Source organism: Lampetra fluviatilis, chromosome 4 (assembly GCF_964198595.1).
Source record: "Lampetra fluviatilis chromosome 4, kcLamFluv1.1, whole genome shotgun sequence".
Taxonomy (NCBI): Eukaryota; Metazoa; Chordata; class Hyperoartia; order Petromyzontiformes; family Petromyzontidae; genus Lampetra; species Lampetra fluviatilis.
The window spans coordinates 9675378-9695800 of NC_136278.1; the positions used below are offsets into that span (position 1 = coordinate 9675378).

At 42.1% G+C, this 20423-nt stretch overlaps 1 protein-coding gene across 1 annotated transcript in view; it reads left to right on the forward strand.

Moving 5' to 3' along the window:
* LOC144931556 (adhesion G protein-coupled receptor A1-like) overlaps positions 1-20423 on the forward strand; it is a 160232-nt gene that overhangs the window by 42736 nt on the left and 97073 nt on the right. The window contains exon 2 of the mRNA XM_078855526.1: positions 15536-15666. Coding sequence (XP_078711652.1) covers positions 15536-15666 — 131 coding nt within the window. The remainder of the gene's footprint in view (positions 1-15535; positions 15667-20423) is intronic.

Here is a 20423-nt window from a genome sequence, read left to right on the forward strand (position 1 = left end):
TATGGATTTCCCATTGTAATATTCGATCTCCTCAAAGCTAGGGTTTTTCTGCGTGTGTGTTTGTTTTATATGAGAGGCTTTCAAGAATTGCATTGGAAATTCTATCAGTCATTCCGTTGCACATGGAAATTACAGTTTTGGTTGAATTTCCAACTTGTGTTGAGAGATATGTTTGCATTAAAGGTCACCTTGTGATGAAAATCGGTGTCTCTACAAGAACTTGATGGGAATTGTTCGATGTCCATGGCAAGGGGGGTTTTGTTTGAATTCACAGTTTTGTGGAGACTTGTAACTAAGTTTAAATGGTGTCTCGAAGTTCTGTACTGCAGTTATATGTAGGAGTGTCGACATGGTTTATGCAGGACGATGTTGTCTCTTCGCGTGAATAGTTATCATCTGTGTACTCTCGTCAAGGAGCATAAACAATCACGTGAACTCCGGTCATTCTTGCATTGCCTTTTGGCTCGCCATCAAACAATGACTATCACTACATCGCGTGCTTTAAAATGTGCTCTGCGGCCGTCTAGAACGCTCGTCCTTCCGATATTAGGAAGCCACTGGAGTTATGCACTTTTAAATCTGTTTTGACAACTAATTATTTTAGAACTGATTTTTTTGTGTTTCGTTTGTTGTCCTCCCATACTTCCGATTAACACGGTTGGCTACGTACGATGCGAAATAAGTTAAACATACATACATAGTTTCCTCCCACATGTCAAACTCTCATTCATGAAATTGGCCAAATATTTCAATGTAAAAAAGCCACGTGAATTAAAGCTTTCTTAGGTGCTATAATCTTCTATTTAAAAAAAATAATACGCATACTATACTAATACAGTGGTTGAAATACTGTGCTCAAAATTTACCTTTGCTGAAACACATTAAAGAGTTGCCTGGTTGAAAGTGTCTTCGTAATCATGAAGGCACACGTGCATGCATATGCGTTGTCAGTTTTCTGATGTGTGTAAAATGTAAAAAGTGAAATATACAACCCTGCAATTGCTTTCTAATGCCACTGCCAATGGAAGGGCCTCTGCAAGAGGTAGCTCTATACAATACATCTAGGGGGAATTTGGTCTCCTCTTCCACACTGCTCATATGTCTTGGACATGGTGTGAGTACCCACACAATCAGACCAGAGTTTAGAAATTCGAGATGCACACCACAAACATATTTGATCGTGGAAACATTGTTTTCTTTTTCACCTGAATTTTTATGATTAATTGCTTAAATTATTTATTTGGGTTTTGTTCAAATGAAACTTTCATCAGAATCGTATTAAGTCAAAATTATATGGAATGCTTGAAAACATCTATGCAGAGACACTCAAACTGTAACACCAATATGAAAGATCCTGTGGATGCTTACCTAAAAAAAACCATAAGGAATGTGTGACATCAGTCATTCTTAATAAGCACATATTATTTAATAAGCTTGAATGGATATATACTTTTGGGATGTTTTTCACTTTTAAGTAAAATACTTCAAGGAGATGGGGACATCTCGATGGCCATAGCTGCTGTGCATATGCGCCTCGAGCATAAACAGTGGAGAGTTTGAGTTATCCTGCTTTTCTGTACAAATGAGACCCTCACTGTAAAACCTGAGGCCATTACTATGTATCGGTCTCCTGGGTCACTGGGTCTCACATTGACTACGCATCATATATTTCGATTAAAGGATATTCATTGCTGTCTACCAACTATTCAAAATTGATAAATTCTAACTATTGAGGTTGTCTTAAAATATTGCTCTTGATGTGGATATCATTGCTGGCCTGTGCGGTGTGCAGATAAATTAAGTGGGTCAAACCAAATGTACTGCATAGGCACTTGTTTATTTGGACATTTAGTGGGGATGGAATTGAGTGGGTAAGTGATTGAATTGGCTCTTGTGTAGATGTATATTCTTAGGTTTTTTCGGTAAAGTCACGGTAAAGTCACGGTAAAGTCACGTATTAAAAAGTAAAATAAAATGAAATAAAAAAAATCACGACGTTTCGGAGGCAACACAAGCTTTCCGTCTTTAAACGTCTTCAAACGTCGTGAAACGTCGTGATTTTTTTTATTTAATTTTATTTTACTTTTTAATGTTTTTTACCTACGTGACTTTACCGAAAAAACCTAAGATATGAATTCTTGCAGTCACGAAAGCTTCAAATCTAGAATTGTGTAGATGTTTCATTCAGTTACAAGCATGTTGTTTGGCCAGCCTCCACCTAAACACATATGTGAATAGCGCATTAAAGTACTTTCAAACAGACAGCATAAAGTCCTGTTTTGTCTTCATGGCTGGGTTCTCTTACATTCCATTCCACTGAGGTATTGCGGAATGAAGCAAATTTTTCAATTATTGATGCTGTTCCCCCCTTTGCAAAGACCTTCCTTTCAATTATCCTTTTTCATATGTGACTTTTATATATGTTATATGTTGGGCGTTGTTTATTATATATATTTGCTGTTAATTGAGGAATAATATTTTGTTGTTGTTGAAAAAATCACGCAATTTTTGTAATCAATAATTGAATATAAATGTCTGTATGGCACAAATATATGAAATGTGTCATATAAGGTAGAGGAACATATGAATTGCCTACAATAATGGTTTATATTTTGTTCTTTTAGATTTCAATTTGTTAATACATCCATCTAAGGCTTTTTATACAGACGCATGGAAATATTACCTTTCCAAAAAATCGGAAAGAGTCAAATACTTTTTTACTTAAGCGAAGATATCAGATGTCTGGTGAACTCTCTGGAACAAATTAACTGCAACCCACCACAAAACTCAACATCTAAATAAGCAAACTGAAGCCGTCAAGTTTGATGAATTGCGCTTGTCAAAAAGGTGCAGTTACTCATGCATTCTGATTGTAATTATGTTGCTTTATTATGTTACAGGGTTTGGCCAAACCCTTATTTAATATGCTGCAAAACCTCAGGCATTTTACGTGGATGTGCAATTCATTTTTTTCTTACAGTTGCGTATGATTTGCATTTCCGTTTTACTTTAATGCCTGAGCTTCACTAAGCTATGCTAAATTAACCAGCTGGTTCTTGCACAGAGATATTGTCTCAATGGGAGTAAAGTGACATCGTTGGATGTCACTGTGAGAAGCCGGCCTGGGAGAGGCACGGCGCGCGATGTATTGACATCGCGGACACCACTTGAATGTGGATGCAGTACCAGCCCTAGAGGGGCTCGGTGAGCACTTACTGATAGGGATGGATGGCACCACGCTCCGCGTGCAGTGCCAGCCCCTACAGGATAGGGTGCGAGAGTGCCGGGCATGGAATGGGGTTACAAGGGGCCATGGCAATCTGGTTGACCCCGGAGGACACGTGTCAAGGTCGAGATCCTCGAGGATTCGAAAAGGTGGTCGTGGCTAGGGGCGGAGTGAGCCCCGCCACAGAGGATATAAGCCGGGTCCCCCCAGTGGGACCGGCTGTTGTTGTTCATCCGGAAGACTCCACATTCTACGTTCTACAACCGACAGACTCTCCAACATGTGGACACGGACCCAAGCTGGGGTCCGGTCCGTTGTAGCTAGTTACGGTGCAATTAGTGTAGTTAGCCTGGTGGTCCACCACCATAGGTTGTTATCTGGTAAAGAGGCAGTTACCTCTTTGTGTTAGTGTGTTTGTGTTAATGTGTTGCCTCGAAAGAGTACGTCTGTGAGTCAGTTTGAGCCCACTGCAGCAGTAAGCAAAACTATTCGTTATTAATCCACAGAGTGGCATATTCCACAGGGGGCCAAAAGGCATATCTGCTGCTAACCATGATGTGAAGTGAATTCTAGCAAGTAAAATCATTCCACTGCAGTTTCCGTCAGGTTTCTGCTGTTTACGTGCTGAACCCAGCATGTGCATGGCAGCTCCCAGCAGCTGTTCATTGTCCACATTGTGTGCGATGTGATTGAAGGCACATTTAGAGCGAGCCATATTCCAAGTCACGCACTGCATATAAGCATAGCGTTGTCTCCTATTTAGCAACAGAATAATACACCCACATCACATACACGATGTGTGTGGGTGATTAACAGGTTTTGAGACAAGGGAACTGAATATCTGTTTGAAAATTGAGAACGTATACCATGTATAAACCATGAATGACGCACGTTTATTTTTTGTTCACAATCATAAATATGATATACGTATAATATCTTATGAAAATATATATACTTTTTTTTACCCAGTGTGAATATTTTATTTGAGCAGGATCCTGCTTGGGATGTGTTAACACTTATTTTCTGAACACGTGTCATGTGTGGGAGGAATGCATTGTCAACAAAGGAATGCTTTTCTGAGAGAAGATGTAATTGGGAGAAGGGATTACAATAAGTGGAGGACATGTGCAGTAAAGTAGAAAGCCGTTTACCATCAAAGACAGACCAACAACTTATTGTACGGAACCTACGTGTATAATTGGCTGAGCAACTTCAAGGCTCAGAATAGTCAATAAATCATCGTAGATGTCATTAGGGAATAGGGCATTGTTAATAGTGAGGTAATTTGTGCTGTCTTAGAGGAGGGCTGGTTATCGAATCAGGCATTGGAGTGTGTACTCAGAGGTCTGAGAGTAAGGGGAAGGCCTACAGCTAGGCCCTGGAGTTACAGTGCCACTTACACAGCAGTTGTGAGATCTACGAGGTGGATGTTAAAGTGGAGGGGGTGAATGTCCCTGCATGGAATATTTGTTTTTGTTATGAACCTGCTACCTTCATTTATAATCAAACATCGTTGTGGTTTGCAAGCTTTGCCAGAATGTGCCCTGATAACCTTGAAGATGCGATGTCTGAATTGCCAGAGGGGGGTCCTGTACGGGCATTGTCAGAGAAAGTTTGTCTGCGGAAACAGAAGCTTCGCCGTGCATTGATGCCACACTTTGAATGTTCACCCCCTACCACCCCGCCCCCAACGAAGAAATGTCCAACACAGTCTTGGTAAGATTTTACTTGTTGATGCTAAATAAACGAATGTCACCTTCGCATTGCAATAACTAAACCAAAACAAAAAATAGCAACACCACTATATATATAAAACAATGCCCAAATACATTTAGAGTCCTGCATTTTATGCCAACTTGTCATGTGCATTATGATACAATCCTGTCAAGCCCGTCTTGCTAAGGCGTCTAAGTTTGGCTGCCTGAGCTTGGGGCATCTTTGCTGTGTCCGGGAACATCTCAAATTTCCAACTGAGTGATGTGTCATGGGGGAACACTGGACATGTCCACCGGACCGTGTCACCGGCTTACTTCTTGACTTGTGACTGTCATGCAAGCGTGATGTTTGATGTTGCGCTGCAGACAGAACCCATGACTTGCCATCCACATTGGGCGACTTCTGTAAAGGAATTAAAGGAGAGCAATGCAGCGAGCCAGATGCTGAACCCTGTGGATTGTATGTGTGTGCATGATATTGTGGCATGTGTTCCACATGGTGCGTGTGTGTATTAAACCTTCAATATGGTCATACGCGATGGTGTAATGATTGGTACCGAATTAGCTGCATCAAGTGCAGCTAATTCGGCTGTGACGGTCCCACCTGATGACGGAGACTTGTGTTGCCTCCGAAACGTCGTGATTTTTGTTTTTATTTTATTTTATTTTCATAAATTTTTATGTTTTACCTACGTGACTTTACCGAAAAAACCTAAGAATATGATTCCTTGCAGTCACGAAAGCTTCAAATACAGATTATGTTGCGAAATGGTATGCAAATCTGGTCTGCGCTGCCCTGAGGTTGACTCAGACTAAGATGCATATTAATAGAATCTGCTTTTCAAGGAATATATAGCACAACCGTTGCGGTAGTCGATACTCTTTTGACTTTATATTCAAGTCTTTGTGTCGCCCTATTCCTCAATTTGTCTAAAGCATTTGACACTGCGGGTTACGCTGTAATGGTGCAAAGGCTGAAATGCCTACATTTTTCGGATTATGCAATCATTGTGTGAAAAGATAATCAAATTCCTCTGGTATTAATACATATTCTGATTCTGAACTGGGATTTACAACTACTAACCGATGTCTCCGTCAATAAAACAACATCTGACAGGACCCACATTACTAATATAGTTCTGCAGGGTTGTTCTTGGCCCTATCCTGTTTTCTCTGTATGTTAACAAACCTAGGAATCTCAAATCTGCACTTTGAAATGAAATGTTTTTTGACCGATGACACCACCCCGATGACCTGCACAAATTCCATGGCGAGTTGCGTCGACATCTACAACAGAACATGGATGATCTTCACCTTCAATGCAACTCCCTACAACTTGTCCTCAAGTTTATAAAGACCAACATTATGTTATTCTCTGGCTGCCCCAAACCTGTCTCACCACCAATGTATATTGTAGCTATTGACTACTTTAAATATCTAGGAAATGGCCTGGACTCAAAACTATCTTTCAAGACCCACGTTGATCACGTGGCAAAAAAGTTAATACAATACAAAAAAGATTGGATCCCTATTGAGAAGCAAATGCTGTTTTCCACCTGGACTTCATCTGCACAAAGTAAATGTCACCACCCTGCCCATATTTTATGATTGTGACAAAATCTACCACTTTTCTTCCAAATCTACCTTCAAATGTCCCATTCCATTAAATCACTCCACAATCCGTTTTGCTCTTGATGCCCCCTAGAGACCTCATCATTGAAACCTGTCGATTAAATTAACCTGTCCATTCACTCAACTTGTACATCAACTCAACCTGTGCATTCAGTCAAATCTGTCTCCCCTGGATACTCGGAGAGACCACCACTGGGCTGTCTTCATCCTTAAGGTCCTCTTAAACAAATTCACCAATTACCTAAATAACCACTTTATCCTAAAGTTTCCTCCCATCGCCCCAGAAGTGCCTCTTTATTCCCTTTTTAAAAATCCATTCGTAAAAAATGTGTTTGGTCAAAAGTAATTCCACGCCTTGCGTGTCCACATTTATGACATACTCGTTCTGCTCTTCTACAGCTTGGGTTTCCCTACCTTCACTCACCCTCTTTGTGTCTCCATTAAAGAACAAAATAAATGTTACTTGCACGTGTATATAACTTGTTATCTGGTACCTCTTGCTCCCACAATATGTTTGCACCGTCTGTTTTTCAACCCGTGTGTGATTATGTCCCTGTTAGGTTAAAAACACAAATCTTGCTTTCACCTGTATCCACATTTTTTTTTATTGCCTCTTGCTCCCATAATATATTAGCACAGATTTTTTTTTTCTCGATTCACACGTGTTTAGTTTATGACCGCTAAATACCTGGTTTGTTACTCTTTGGTTCTTTCGGTAAAGTCACGTATAAAGATAAAATAATAAATTAAATAATAGCATACGACGTTTCGATTGCAACACAAGCAATCATTAGTTGAGCATTATTCCTGAAGAACCCTGTGCTCGTTTTCTCCAATATGGATGTTTTATTGTTGTTGTTTTTGTGCTCCCGCACCACTGATCTCGCTTGTAGAATATGCTAGGTTACTGGCTAAATGGGATAATCTGTGTAACAAATCAAATACATCTTGATTTGAAGCTTTCGTGACTGCAGGAATCCATACTCTTTGGTTCTTTCGGTAAAGTCACGTAGGTATAAAATTAAATAAATCACGACGTTTCGGGCGCAATACAAGCGTCCATCATCAGGTGGGAAAGCATGGTCTGGACGCTTTTGTTGTGCCCGAAACGTCGTGATTTATTTTATTTTATACCTACGTGACTTTCCCGAAAGAACCAAAGAATAAATCAAATAAACTCAACCTAAACTGGGAACGTAAAGGTCTATGGATATTGCCCTATGAATATACAGAGTCTAAATATAAATCTTTATTTTCGTAACATGTAATAAGCGTATCATAATGTTAGCCTATTATTGCTGTTATTGTCTGTATAAGCATGTGATGACTAACGCAATTTAAATATAATAAAAAAATGTCCTCTGCAGTCGTGTTGCTAATTACCATGGTCTCTTATGACACATGATAGTTAAAAGAAAAACATATATAAAGATAAATAATTACGTCAGTTTATGCATAAATTAAGTAGTGCAACCAACTCCCAGAGTATGCTTCATATGACTTTGGTTAAGGCTGTTGAACCAAAGAATGCACATCAGCTGAGTAATTTCCACAGTGCTTTCACAAAAATGCAAAAACATAGCTATCATGGTCACATTAAATAGTGGTATTGCATTGGCCCAAGTGTTGCTCGTCAAACAAAGTAAATTAAATCTTCACTTAAAGCTTTCGTGAGTGCAGGAATTCATATTATTTGCGTATTTCGGTAAAGTCACGTAGATAGGTTCAAAGAAAAAATATCAAAGTAACAAAAAACTACGACGTTTCGATCGCTTGTGTTGCGATCGAAACGTAGTTTTTTGTTATTTTGTTATTTTCTTCGAACCTATCTATGTGACTTCACCGAAAGACCCAAAGAATAAAAAAAAAGTTAATTCAACCGCTCCCTTTTTTATTAAAGTCACACGCGCTGGTAGATGAAAGACTCAAATTATTTTATGAAAACATGCAAAGCACTTCAAATCTCATTATGTAATAATATAAACACACAGTCCACTAGAATTTGGTGTTTTGTAAGTGCAAGGTCTTTTCCAAGATGTTTGGCCAAATTTAAAAGTGCATTTCAATTATATCATGTGGACATATGCCAATGAACAGGAAAATAAATCTCAAGGTGATGTAAAATGATGTAATTAACATTAGTCCTTGGCTATAGCTCCACAATAGCTTTACACATCCTGTCCCTAGCACACGCATTTGCTCAGTTTTCTATAGATATTGGGCATTAAGCCACATCCACAAACCAGTGACTCGGATGTATCGTGAGTGGATTTCACAGAGATGATATGGGTGGGACATCCACCTGTAGAAACACCAAGCTGCCTGTGAGAGCCAGCACTGCAATTAGGATGTTGGCCTATCTATGCTGCGTTTGAGTGTTCTTTTTTTTCCTTTTGTAGATGGGAATTCTCCCGGTACTCCATTTTCCTCCTCTGTGCAAAAAAGAACCGAGACATAAATGAGCCAAACATTCCAGGGAGGAGCCGCCTCAAAATAATAGTGAAGTTTAAGTATTTACACAATGTAAAAAAACATAGCCTGGGCCACGTGTTTCTGGATCGTGTTTCTGGATTGTACGCCATGTGGTTCGGCATGATGTCCAGCATTTTGCTGCCAGCTTCCTGAAGTTCATGAAGAAGTTCCCAGCACGTCAAGCTGAAGTAGTTCCCGGCATGTGAAGTATAACGTCGGACATCATGCCAAACAATACGTGGTAAAACCTTATTAAACAACTCCAAAACCGATGCAGTTTTCCAACATCATGATTTGTATGCACTAGCTATGGCAGTGCCTTTGATGTCACCTTGCCAACATGGCAGTATCCACAGGAAGGATCCTATTTACACGGATGCTTATTATCATACTACCTATGGTGTCAAGTCAAGGCAATTTTATTTTTTTCTTAAACACATGACGCCTTTCTGGCACAGATTTGCCCCTCAAAGCACGGTCATCACATTAACATAAGTTAAAAGCAGAATGATGGCCGAACAACTTTCAATATATGAACATTACTATCGTGATGATGGTTTGAAACATATTGATTCAGCCATCCGTCAATAGGTGTCTATGGAATGATCATAATCACCCAATAATTGCATTCTCTCCAGAACTGGAAGGGTTTTATTTTGCTTAATTCTGGTGTCACTGTACTTTGGGCTCATCAGTTATAAGCAGAATGACAGACATCTTACAATAAATGCTGTAGGATTATGATGATTTATTTTGACATGGGTGATTTTTTTACTTACATTTTTACAACTTTTGCATGCTACTTACAGTTTAATGTCATGATAATCTCACGTGCAACATATCAATTGTCCCATAGTTTGTCTTTTTGTCGTCACTATGTGCTCAACAGTGCAGAATATCTTTACCACAGGAGGTAATGCCAATACACCTGCTAATTAGTATGCAAAAGGTTACACATTTTAAATAAAATGCTTAAGCATTTAAAATGCATCACTTTAACTTTATTCCTACTTGGTAAAGCTGTGGTTAGAACACTAGACTAAGCAATTGAAAAGGTGTAAGTTCAAATACTGGAGATCTAACCCATCTCATCATCCCTTTATAGTTGATCATTTATGGGAAATAAGTTGTGGTTATCATAGTAATGTAGAATTTCACCACTGGATCAAGAACAGCAATGGAAATAAAAGTGGCTGCATTGCTCGTTTGAGCATGGAGGTTCTCTGACTTGATTTAAACTCGAAGTACTCCTTGCAAGATATCGTAATAAGTGATTACACTGTTCTACAGCCAAATTGCTTCCGAAATAAATGTAGTCCAACTTTACTAATTCTGGTCCCTGAGAATGAAAATGATGCTTAAAATTGTTGATTGGCTCTAGTTTTCAAGATATGCTACTGGGTCAGTATATACGACCCTTGACTTGGGGATGGCAGAAGATAAGTGAGTTATAAAGAAAATGAGCCTCACTTTTAAACATAAATGACTAAAATACATATTTGACTGGATCTATGAGTAAATCTATGACTGAGTTTGGACAGTACTTGCTTTTTGAGAAAAACAATTAATTATGCAATCTGAACCTGGTATTGCATCATACATGATATGAATTGCATCATGTTATTCCCAGAAGTCATGGATGATGCAATCATAACTAGGCTTACATCCCTCTGCTGAACAAATTGCCCGATATCAGCTCTAGAAATCATACAGTGTCGTGCTCTCTTAATTGTCAGTGTTCGATTTTGCAAAGGGACACATTTCTGTTTGGCCAAAGTGAGCAGAGATGCCTCGTACTTGTGTGAACAATGCAGATCACTTCTGCTATGTTTGTGGTGAAGTGATTTTTGCATCACAAAAGCGCAGTATAACCACTATGGTTAAGACAAGCCTTTATTTTGGCTGAAAAATTGGAGATCAGGACAAGATTTGGGCCCCACACATATGCTTCAACACTTGTGCAACAAATATTTGTCAGTGGTTGAACAGGAAAAGGAAATCTATGCCTTTTGCAGTGCCAATGATTTGGAGAGAGCCAACAGATCATATAAGCAATTGTTACTTCTGCATGACACCTCCAGTTGGGAAAGGTGTGTCAAAGAAGAAAACGTGGACTGTGCATTATCCAAACATTCCATCAGCTATACGCCCAGTACCCCACGGAGAAGGACTGCCCGTTCGTGATGCACCAGAATCACTCACTTGAGTCAGACGAGGAAGAGGATGAAACTTCTGGTCCTGAACGATCAAGGTCACATGACCCATATTTTCTGCCATCCTCCTCCTCTGAACCACACCTCGTAACAGAAGGTGAACTGAAAGACCTTGTCAGGGATTTCGAACTACCCAAGAGTAAGGCAGAGCTGTTGGGCTCCACACTGCAGCAGTGGAATCTCCTGGCAGGTGATGATAGGGTTTCCATGTTCCGTGACAGACAAAATGATCTTGTCCCATTCGTCTTCATGGAAGATTATCTTGTAGCCTGCAACATTGATGGTGTGATGGCAGCCACTCAACATTCTATATTTGAAGCTTTCGTGACTACAAGGATTCATACTTTTAGGTTTTTTCGGTAAAGTCACGTAGGTAAAAAATAATAATAAATGAAAATAACTACATCAAAATCACGACGTTTTGGAAGCAACACAAGCCTCCGTCATCGGGTGTAACTGCTCCAGTAAAATTACTGTAGCTACAGTAATTATTTTAATATTATTTTTACCTACGTGACTTTACCGAAAAAGTCTAAGAGTATAGCCCTCAACATCTTTCATGATCCCAGATGAGTGGAGACTGTTCGTTGATTAATGGAAGATGAGTCTTAAAGCTGTTTGCTGCATATTGGCAATGTTTTGGCATACATTCCAGTTGGTCATGCAGTCCATATGAACTTTTGAGGTGCATAAACTATGACCAACATTAGTGGCAGCTTTGTGGCGATTTGAAGGCTGTTGCTCTTTTGCTTGGTCTGCAGACTGGATACACAAAGTACTGCTGTTTTCTCTGCAAATGGGATAGTCGTGCGAGAGATTCCCACTAAATCAAGATAGATTAGCCACTCCGACAGTCATTGGAGCCTGAGAGGAAAAGTGTTCAGCATCCACCACTTGTTGAATAAAGGAAGATGTTGTTACCACCCTTATACATCATGCTGGGTCTGATGAAGAACTTTGTCAAAGCCATGGACAAAACACAAGCAGCTTTCAAGTACCTCCGTGGAAAATTTCCAAGGTTAAGTGAAGCTAAGCTAAAGGAAGGTGTCTTTGTTGGTCCTCAGATTCGTGACCTTCGAGATGATGCATTTGACAGTGCACTGCGTGGTAAGGAAAATATGGCATAGAAAGCCTTCCAGTTTGTGGCAACACATTTTCTCGGAAACAACAAAATAGACAACTACAGGGAGTTGGTGGAAAACCTCCTCAAGGCATACAAAAGCCTCGGTTGCAACATGTCACTAAAGATACATTTTTGCACTCTCATCTAGATTTTTTTCCCACCGAACTGTGGAGCAGTGAGCGATGAGTATGGCGAGCGATTTCACCAGGACATTGCAACAATGGAGAAACGCTATCAGGGCAAATGGGGCCCATCAATGCTTGCACACTATTGCTGGACAGTGACAAGAGATGGTCCATTTAATTAATACAAGAGACAAGCCAAGAAGCGCTGAGTAGACACTGAAAAACGACTAAACTATGTACTTATATATACTAGTTTTTTGCCTTTTGTTTCATAATACATTTTATTTATATACCACTTTTGCTGATTTTGAAAGTGTTACATAAACAGTACAGATGACATGTTATCATGTAAAGCAACCATAAACACACATCTAAATTAAAAATCTTAAATATCTTGGGAACAGTAGCCAATCAGTTGTTTTAATTGTCATATTTGAATTCAGCACATCAAAATCCATAATAAACAGCACATGTCATCTCTGAAGCAAACGACGTCTAAAAATTTGAAGACCCGTCTTATTATTACTTTTTCAAGTAGACGTTCTTAACTGCAGCCAGAATTTCAATCTTAATCTTGATCCTAATCTTATCAGTCGGATTAACCCCAAATAATTATTAATATTAACGTACAGAAATAATGATATTAGTCTCAATTACAACCTATTGTTGTAGTGTTCATTGACTACCGAAGTGACTTTGATTTAAATAATAAAAAATGTAAATAAGGATTTTTTTACTTGAATTAACATAATTAACTGTTTAATGTACGTAGATGCAATGATTGCCATTTGATGGAGAGAGGTGGTGCAGTGGTTAGCATGCTGCGCGACAAATCCGGTGACTCGAGTTCCATTCCCGCTCACGTTCAACACCAGTGACGATTATCTAACCGGTCCTGGGCCCCCCCTAGGTCGACTCAACCTCAAATGAGTACCTGGTGTGATGTGAAAATATCGCCACTGGGGGGAGAAAGGCGGTCGGGCGTGGTGTTGGCCACCCACTCCTCGTGTGCCATGCAAGCCTCTATAGGTGCTCGCTAATAGCACTTGCCCCAGCATTGATTTGGCCTAAATGGGGAATCGTTGTCTTGTCATATTTAAAGATTCGTGCAATTTTGGCTCTGGATTAGAAATTTAAAAATACTCTATAGACAATGTAGATAGCAGTTGAGAGAACCGTGAAGGCTGGTATAGAGTTATTGCCCATGTAGCCATGGGGGGGAATTTTGGCTAAATGGTATTCCACGTATATTGAACACGTGTATAATTTTTCCTTTATTATTCAGTCATAAATTATCCTTACAATGTTGCTGTGTTATCCACCGTTAATTTTCCTTGGAGAATGTTAAATGTAGCAGGCAATTTTAAGCATGAAAAAAAGCACGTCAATGTCTGCACGTCATAAGGTATCCAGAGTGTTTTCTTCTGTTCTGTTAATTGAGAGTACTATACATTTTGAATTGCTGCTATGATTTGAATGCTTTACAGGCAAATTCATTATAGCATTCACTCTCGAAGGGATGGAGTTTCTCACCTGAGGAAGCATTGGGATTGTGTTTTAGTGGTTTTGAGCAAGTACTGTGATGGCTGTATTTTGGATTGACCTTGAGAGAAATCCTTACCTGCATTGCCAAAACTTAAATTGTATTCTATGTTTGTTTTACTGGCCTGAGAAATGTCAAAGTTTCTTGGTTACCCTATTTTCTTCACAACTGCTCAAGGCACTATTTGCACAAACGTATCATTTGATTAAATTATAGCATATCATTTCTTTATATATCATTTTATGACATGACAGCATGTCATTTTCTTAAATGGTAAGCTAAGAAATAATGGAATATTGCAGTAGATTTTACTTGGCTAAACGTATGACTGGCATTAGAAGGCTTTACTGTGTAGATTTCCGTGGATGTGTTGTATTGCTCGCTGATATCAGTTTGAGGCTTACTGCTCATTGTTCGGCGTAGTGTCTGACATTTCCTTCCACATGCTGGGAGCAAATTCAATTGTTGAAAAGGCATCATGCTGAAAACTCATTGGAGAGCTATTAGAATGGTTTGGTTTATAATTTTTGGTGATTCAAACAACACTATAATGTTGCATATATTTACTACTATAATGAGCCAAGAATGTCTGTGTGTCCCACACGTGACTTCACTACACGTCGGCCAGTCCCTGCTTTTCGCTTGCAAGTTTCATATTTACTGCAATACACCCGTCCTTGGACGGGCAAAAGGCTAGTCTATATATAAGGGAAATTTGTGATTGTGTCTGTTCAAAATGTTTAGCGTACTTCCCGACATGCAACAAACTTGAAATTTGCCATGTGGGTACTTTCCAGACTGTACACCATGCAAAAATTATAAAAATAGACTTTTGTATTTGTTTGGGGACGGGAAGGCGCAATAATGCATATATTTTGCACGGCAAGTGAGCTGTGACGTCACATATCTGCCATGTCACCCGCGCATGCGGAAGCGTAACAGTGTGCCTGCTGACGTCACCCCCCCAACCCTCCACGAGTAAAGTACCATACAAATGTGTTGCAGGTCTAAGGCGTTCTTTGGTTATAGACTGCTTATGGCCCGTTATTTCTGTAGGTTCCAATATCTGCTGCATGTTTGAATTAAATGGTGCTCATAAAAATGTCATTTAAAAGACCACATTTCTACCTACGTGACTTTACCGAAAGAACCAAAGAGTCACGAAAGCTTCAAATCAAGATTAAGACCATATATCTTGTTTTAAGTACTCATTGCTGATTGTATGGATAATTTCTGCGTAGTAACAAGAGAAGTTCACACGTTGCACAGTTAATGTGCCCTACGCTCATAGCCATCCGAATTATCCAACAATTGCAACTCGCCCCCCTGCCAACCAGCAACGCTTTCAGCCATGCCAAGTTTGAGTGTCAGCGCCTCCGTCCCGGGGACGATGGTTGCATTTGCAGCGCTAATAGCCCACAATGGACCCGCCGTTTTGTGCCGACGTTCTGTAATTAATAAATGTCCCACGTGTGTCCCTTTGTAGGAGGCTGGGCTCGACACCTCGCAGTCCGCTCGCTTGCGGGGGGAGCCGCTGCACCCCGTAGTCTACGCTTGCACAGCATTGCTCCTCCTCTGCCTGCTCACAACTGCCATCACATACCTCCTTCACCACAGGTTAGGTGACACACTCACTCGCGGTCCTCAGTTGGTTCAGCCACACGAAGCTGAATTTTGGCAATATCCCCCCCTCCCCCCAGGGTGAGACTTGCACTGTGATCTCGGTGGCTCTCAGCATTATCTGCCGAGCGCAGGCTCCTGCCAAGCCACTGCCGCGCCATGGTTATTACTAGCCATTTAAAAGTTTAATTAATGTATGCTCACATATATGCAATACTGTATTAGGTTCTCCCATATCATCAAGCGGAGTTTCAGTTGTGGGGTTTTAATACGTTTTTGGTGATTGCTTTATAATTATTCCCCACACTTTGGGTACACAGTGTTGCTAGGTGGCTCGGCAGGAGAGTAAGTGTCCCACAATCGGAAGGTTCCGAGTTCATATCTTGACTATCATCCCTCTGGGGTCAATGTAATCAGTACCATTTTGCGGGGAAGTACAGGAGATGAGCACTGCCTCGATGCTCATTTGAGGAATACATTACATTGACTTGTTGCTACACTTACTGTTCTTTAACTTTAGTATTTGTTAAATTGAGGGTATTGTTTTATGTAGTAATAATAATAAAAAGTGATAATGTTTTGCAGTTAGCTTAAGCCTGTTCCAGGCTCATGTGCAAACAGCATGATAGTATCCCAGAAATTGTTACTTTGAGCAATTTGTGCGAAATTTTAAAAGTATCGTCAAGAGTTACATTAGTTTGCATTCAAAGTTCAATGCATTGAGAACACGTGTTTTGGCCTGCTTACTGTTTGAGATAAAAGACAAGTGCAAATCAGCTCGCAGAAAACATACAGGCCCTTAAAATATTTCTGAAATCTGAAAGAAAAAAAAATGCAGCACATCAGTCAGAAGATAATTCAATTCAATTGTGTTAAGTCACTGAAGCCTAATTTTACTGAAACTCACATACTGTAATCCAAGCATATATTGACCATCTCCAGGAAACTCTTGCCATTTTATGAGCATTCATTTGCTTGCACAGATGTGTTTTCAAGTTTAACTGAATGCTGTTCAGCATGGTGTTTTTGAAATTTAGCTCACACATGATGGGAGCTTATTCAAGAACTGAATTCAGTTGCATTCATTTCAGCTTCAATTGCAGGGAGCTTCTTCAGAAGTGAATTTAGTTGTACGGTAAATCCTCTATTTAAGTTGGGGATGTGTTGCTTGCAAAACGTGATGGAAGGCAAAACAATGTAAATCGAATTTGAAGCTTTCGTGACTGCAGGAATCCATACTCTTTGGTTCTTTCGGTAAAGTCACATAGGTAGAAAAAATAATAGATCACGACGTTTAGATTGCAACGCAAGTAATCGTCATCTTTCTTCCGCCTGATGACGATTGCTTGCGTTGCGATCGAAACGTCGTGATCTATTATTTTTTCTACCTACGTGACTTTACCGAAATAACCATGATACAAATTTAGGATAGGTCCCTGGGGGTAATTTTTTTGTAAAATTTTGCATCAAATATATAAAATAAGTACAAACATTTAACAAAAGAGGAGCTATGGTGGAAAGACAAAAAACTAAACACAAAGTTACAAAGAAATACATTTTCAATTTATATTTAAAAGTGCATAGTTCTAGTGGCTTCCTAATATCTGAAGGAAGAGCATTCCAGACAGCCGCATAAGTGCATCTGAAAGCGCGCGATGGAGTGACTGTCATTGTTTGATGGTTAGCCGAAAGCCACTCAGAGGATGACTAGAATTTGCATGATGGGTTATGCTCCTTGACAAGATCTGCAAGATATTGTGGTTCATTTGTGGCAAGCACTTTGTATGTGTAGTGACATAGCGCCGACTGCTGTCCAGCAGTGGCAACTGCGGTGGACAGTTAGCGCGCACGCCATTGAGCATATATACGGGTGTGCCGGCAGGGCGGAGGAACTGGGGCAAGGGTCATGGAAGACCTCATCGGGAACCCTGGAACCCGCTAGTGGGTTCAAGAAGGGAGACACGGCAAGAGCAGAGCCATGCCGCGTCGAGTAGGATAAAAGCAGTGGAGAGTGAGAGCTCCGGGCTGCCGGTTCTGGGAGTGGACTTGTCTCACTGTTGCTGTCATCTTCGCCACCTTTGTTGCTGCCACCTTCACTCGATAATTGTGCGCTCAGACAGTTGTTGGCTGTCTCGGTCGACGCTGTCAGTGTAACGCAGTTAGGGTTGTGTCTAGACTGGGCTGTACGGCAACGAGAAGGAAGGAGGCGAACCTATTGAACCTAAAGAGTGTTATAATAAAGAAGGTGCCTCCTGCAACTACCTCGTGTCCGACTTGTGCTCCACTACATCTGGTGTCAGAAGTGGGGTTCCAAAGTAACTCTGAAGAGGAACCCACCTACAGTGTCATCGGGACGAGGACGGCAGGACAGTCATCCCTCCGATAGCCCCGGGACCCCGGTTACGAAGCCCGTTGGCTGCGGAGCAGCGGGAGAGCCGCCGCGGATCAGCGTGACAGCCACTGCGCATTAGAGAAGAGTGGATGCATCTGCGGGTAGAGCGGCCATGCATCGGCGGAAGAGCGGCTACACATCGGCGGGAAAGCGGCTAAGTATCTGCGGGAGAGCGGCTATGCCTCAGTGGGAAAGCGGCTACGCATCTGCGAATAGATTGGAGAGCGGCGTGATTTTCCATGGTCACGCGCTGACCACGTAGCATGGCGGAGGACCGCCGTGTCGAGAGGCTGTGCGGGATGTCGCGGAAGGCACGCCGCTGTCAGCGGCGAGAAGAGGAGTCACGGGGAGACCCCGGCTGGAGCTTTCCTTGGAGCGGGAGCGGAGGAGTCCGGACCGGAGACCGTGCATATGGTGGGTGCCATTTTGCCGCTGGAAGACCTACCATGGGCAGCGGGCGCTATTTTAAGGCGAGCACGGGAACGCGCAGAAAGGGCGCAGAGGTCACCGGCGCTGCAAGTGGCCTTTTTTGACCTGCCACGGGAGGCCTGCAAAAGGTTTCTCCAAAGAGAGCGAAGGGATTCCGAGATGCCCTACGCTTTCCGGGAGGCGCTGCTGGTGCTTGGACGGGAGGCATACTCGCACTTGGATGAGGGGGCACTCGTATTCTAGGTGGCGGATAGGCTGAGGGATGATGGCGTGGGAGTTGAAGATCGCCCTGCACTTGGTCGTTGGCGCAGAGATCTTGTCCTTAATGGTGGCCCGAAAAATGCAAGCCTACGAGTACCACCAGCATCGGTCAAAGGTAGAGGCTGGGCCATGGTGAATGGAGGACATGAGGGCGGCGTGGATTGGCAGCTGGGGCAGTCCCATCCCCCCTCGGAACCCACGGCCTAAGTGTTTCATGTGTGGCCGGTTAGGCCATATCGCTATACAGTGTCGGGTGTCAGCTGGGCGCCGGCAGTGTCGCCGATGCCCTCCAACCCACTGGCAACGTGTTCCCAAGCCCCACCGAACCCGGGTCTCGAAGGCCTTCCTAGACCTCCATGTGCGAGGTGTCGGGGACCCTATCTGGACAGATGCGGCCAATTCAGCGAGGGGCCATGCCCGTTAGGTCGCTGGTTTCTTCTTCCTCCTTCATCTCTCCCCATTCCTCGGAGTCCCAGGGGTGCAAGACCCTGCGAAGGCAGGGATTACCGGTGTTAAAGACTGGCTCAAGTAAGCTACGTTCTGGTAAAAGCGAACTCTCCCTTGCACGGTGGGATATGGGGGAGAGAGGGTGTTAGGGGTAAGGGCCTGTGTAAGGGGTTGCGTTGGGTGTTTTTGTCGGTTCACGCGGGGAGTGCCGCATTGTGCTGGGTGTGTTGTGGGGGGCACCACGTTGTGCTATGTGCCGTCGGTTCGTGCGGGGAACACCGCGTTGTACTATGTGCTGTCGGGTTGCAGGGAGCGCCGCATTGGGCTGTTTGTTGTTGGTTTGCACGGGGGCACTGCGGTTGTGTCGCGACTGTAATTTTTAAAATCTTTTTTTTCTTATTTTTTTCTTCTTTCACCGGTTGCGGCTGCTGTATTGGCAGCCAAGGCGGCTGCTTTTTTAACGGGGGGGGGGTGGGGGTTGATGTAGTGACATAGCGCTGACTGCTGTCCAGCAACTACGGTGGACAGTTAGCACACACACCATTGAGCATATACACGGGTGTGCCGGTAGGGTGGAGGAACTGGAGCAAGGGTCGCGAAGCCCTGGAACCCGCTAGTGGGTTCTAGAAGGGAGACATGGCCAGGGTGGAGCCAGGCCGTGCCGAGTAGGATAAAACCAGTGGAGAGTGAGAGCTCCGGGCTACTGGTTCTGGGATTGGAATCGTCTCGCCGTCGCTGTCGTCTTCACCGCCTTCGTCGCTGCCGCCTTCACTCAATAATTGCGCGGCCAGACAGTTGTTGGCTGTCTCGGTCGACGCCGTCGGTGTAACGTGGCCGTGTCGATGCTGGGCTGTACAGCAATGAGAAGGAAGGAGGCGAACCTGTTGAACCTAAAGAGTGTTATAATAAAGAAGGTGCCTCCTGCAACTACCTCGTCTCCGACTTGTGCTACACTACATATGTAATGAACACCACTTTATAATGTATTTGTTCAGCAACCAATAGCCAATGCAGGTCAACGAATGCCGGACAGACACGATCGGATCTTGCAATACTCATCACAATACAGTACAACCGTGAACTTCTATGCGGTTGCAAACTCCTTCACCAAAAAAAGAGTAAACACGTCATAAGTAAATAACATCAACCAATCCTACAAAACGTTTGGATAATTACTGTTGCATATTTTTGTGCACATGTAGCACTTTTGAACTGGAGAGCGTAC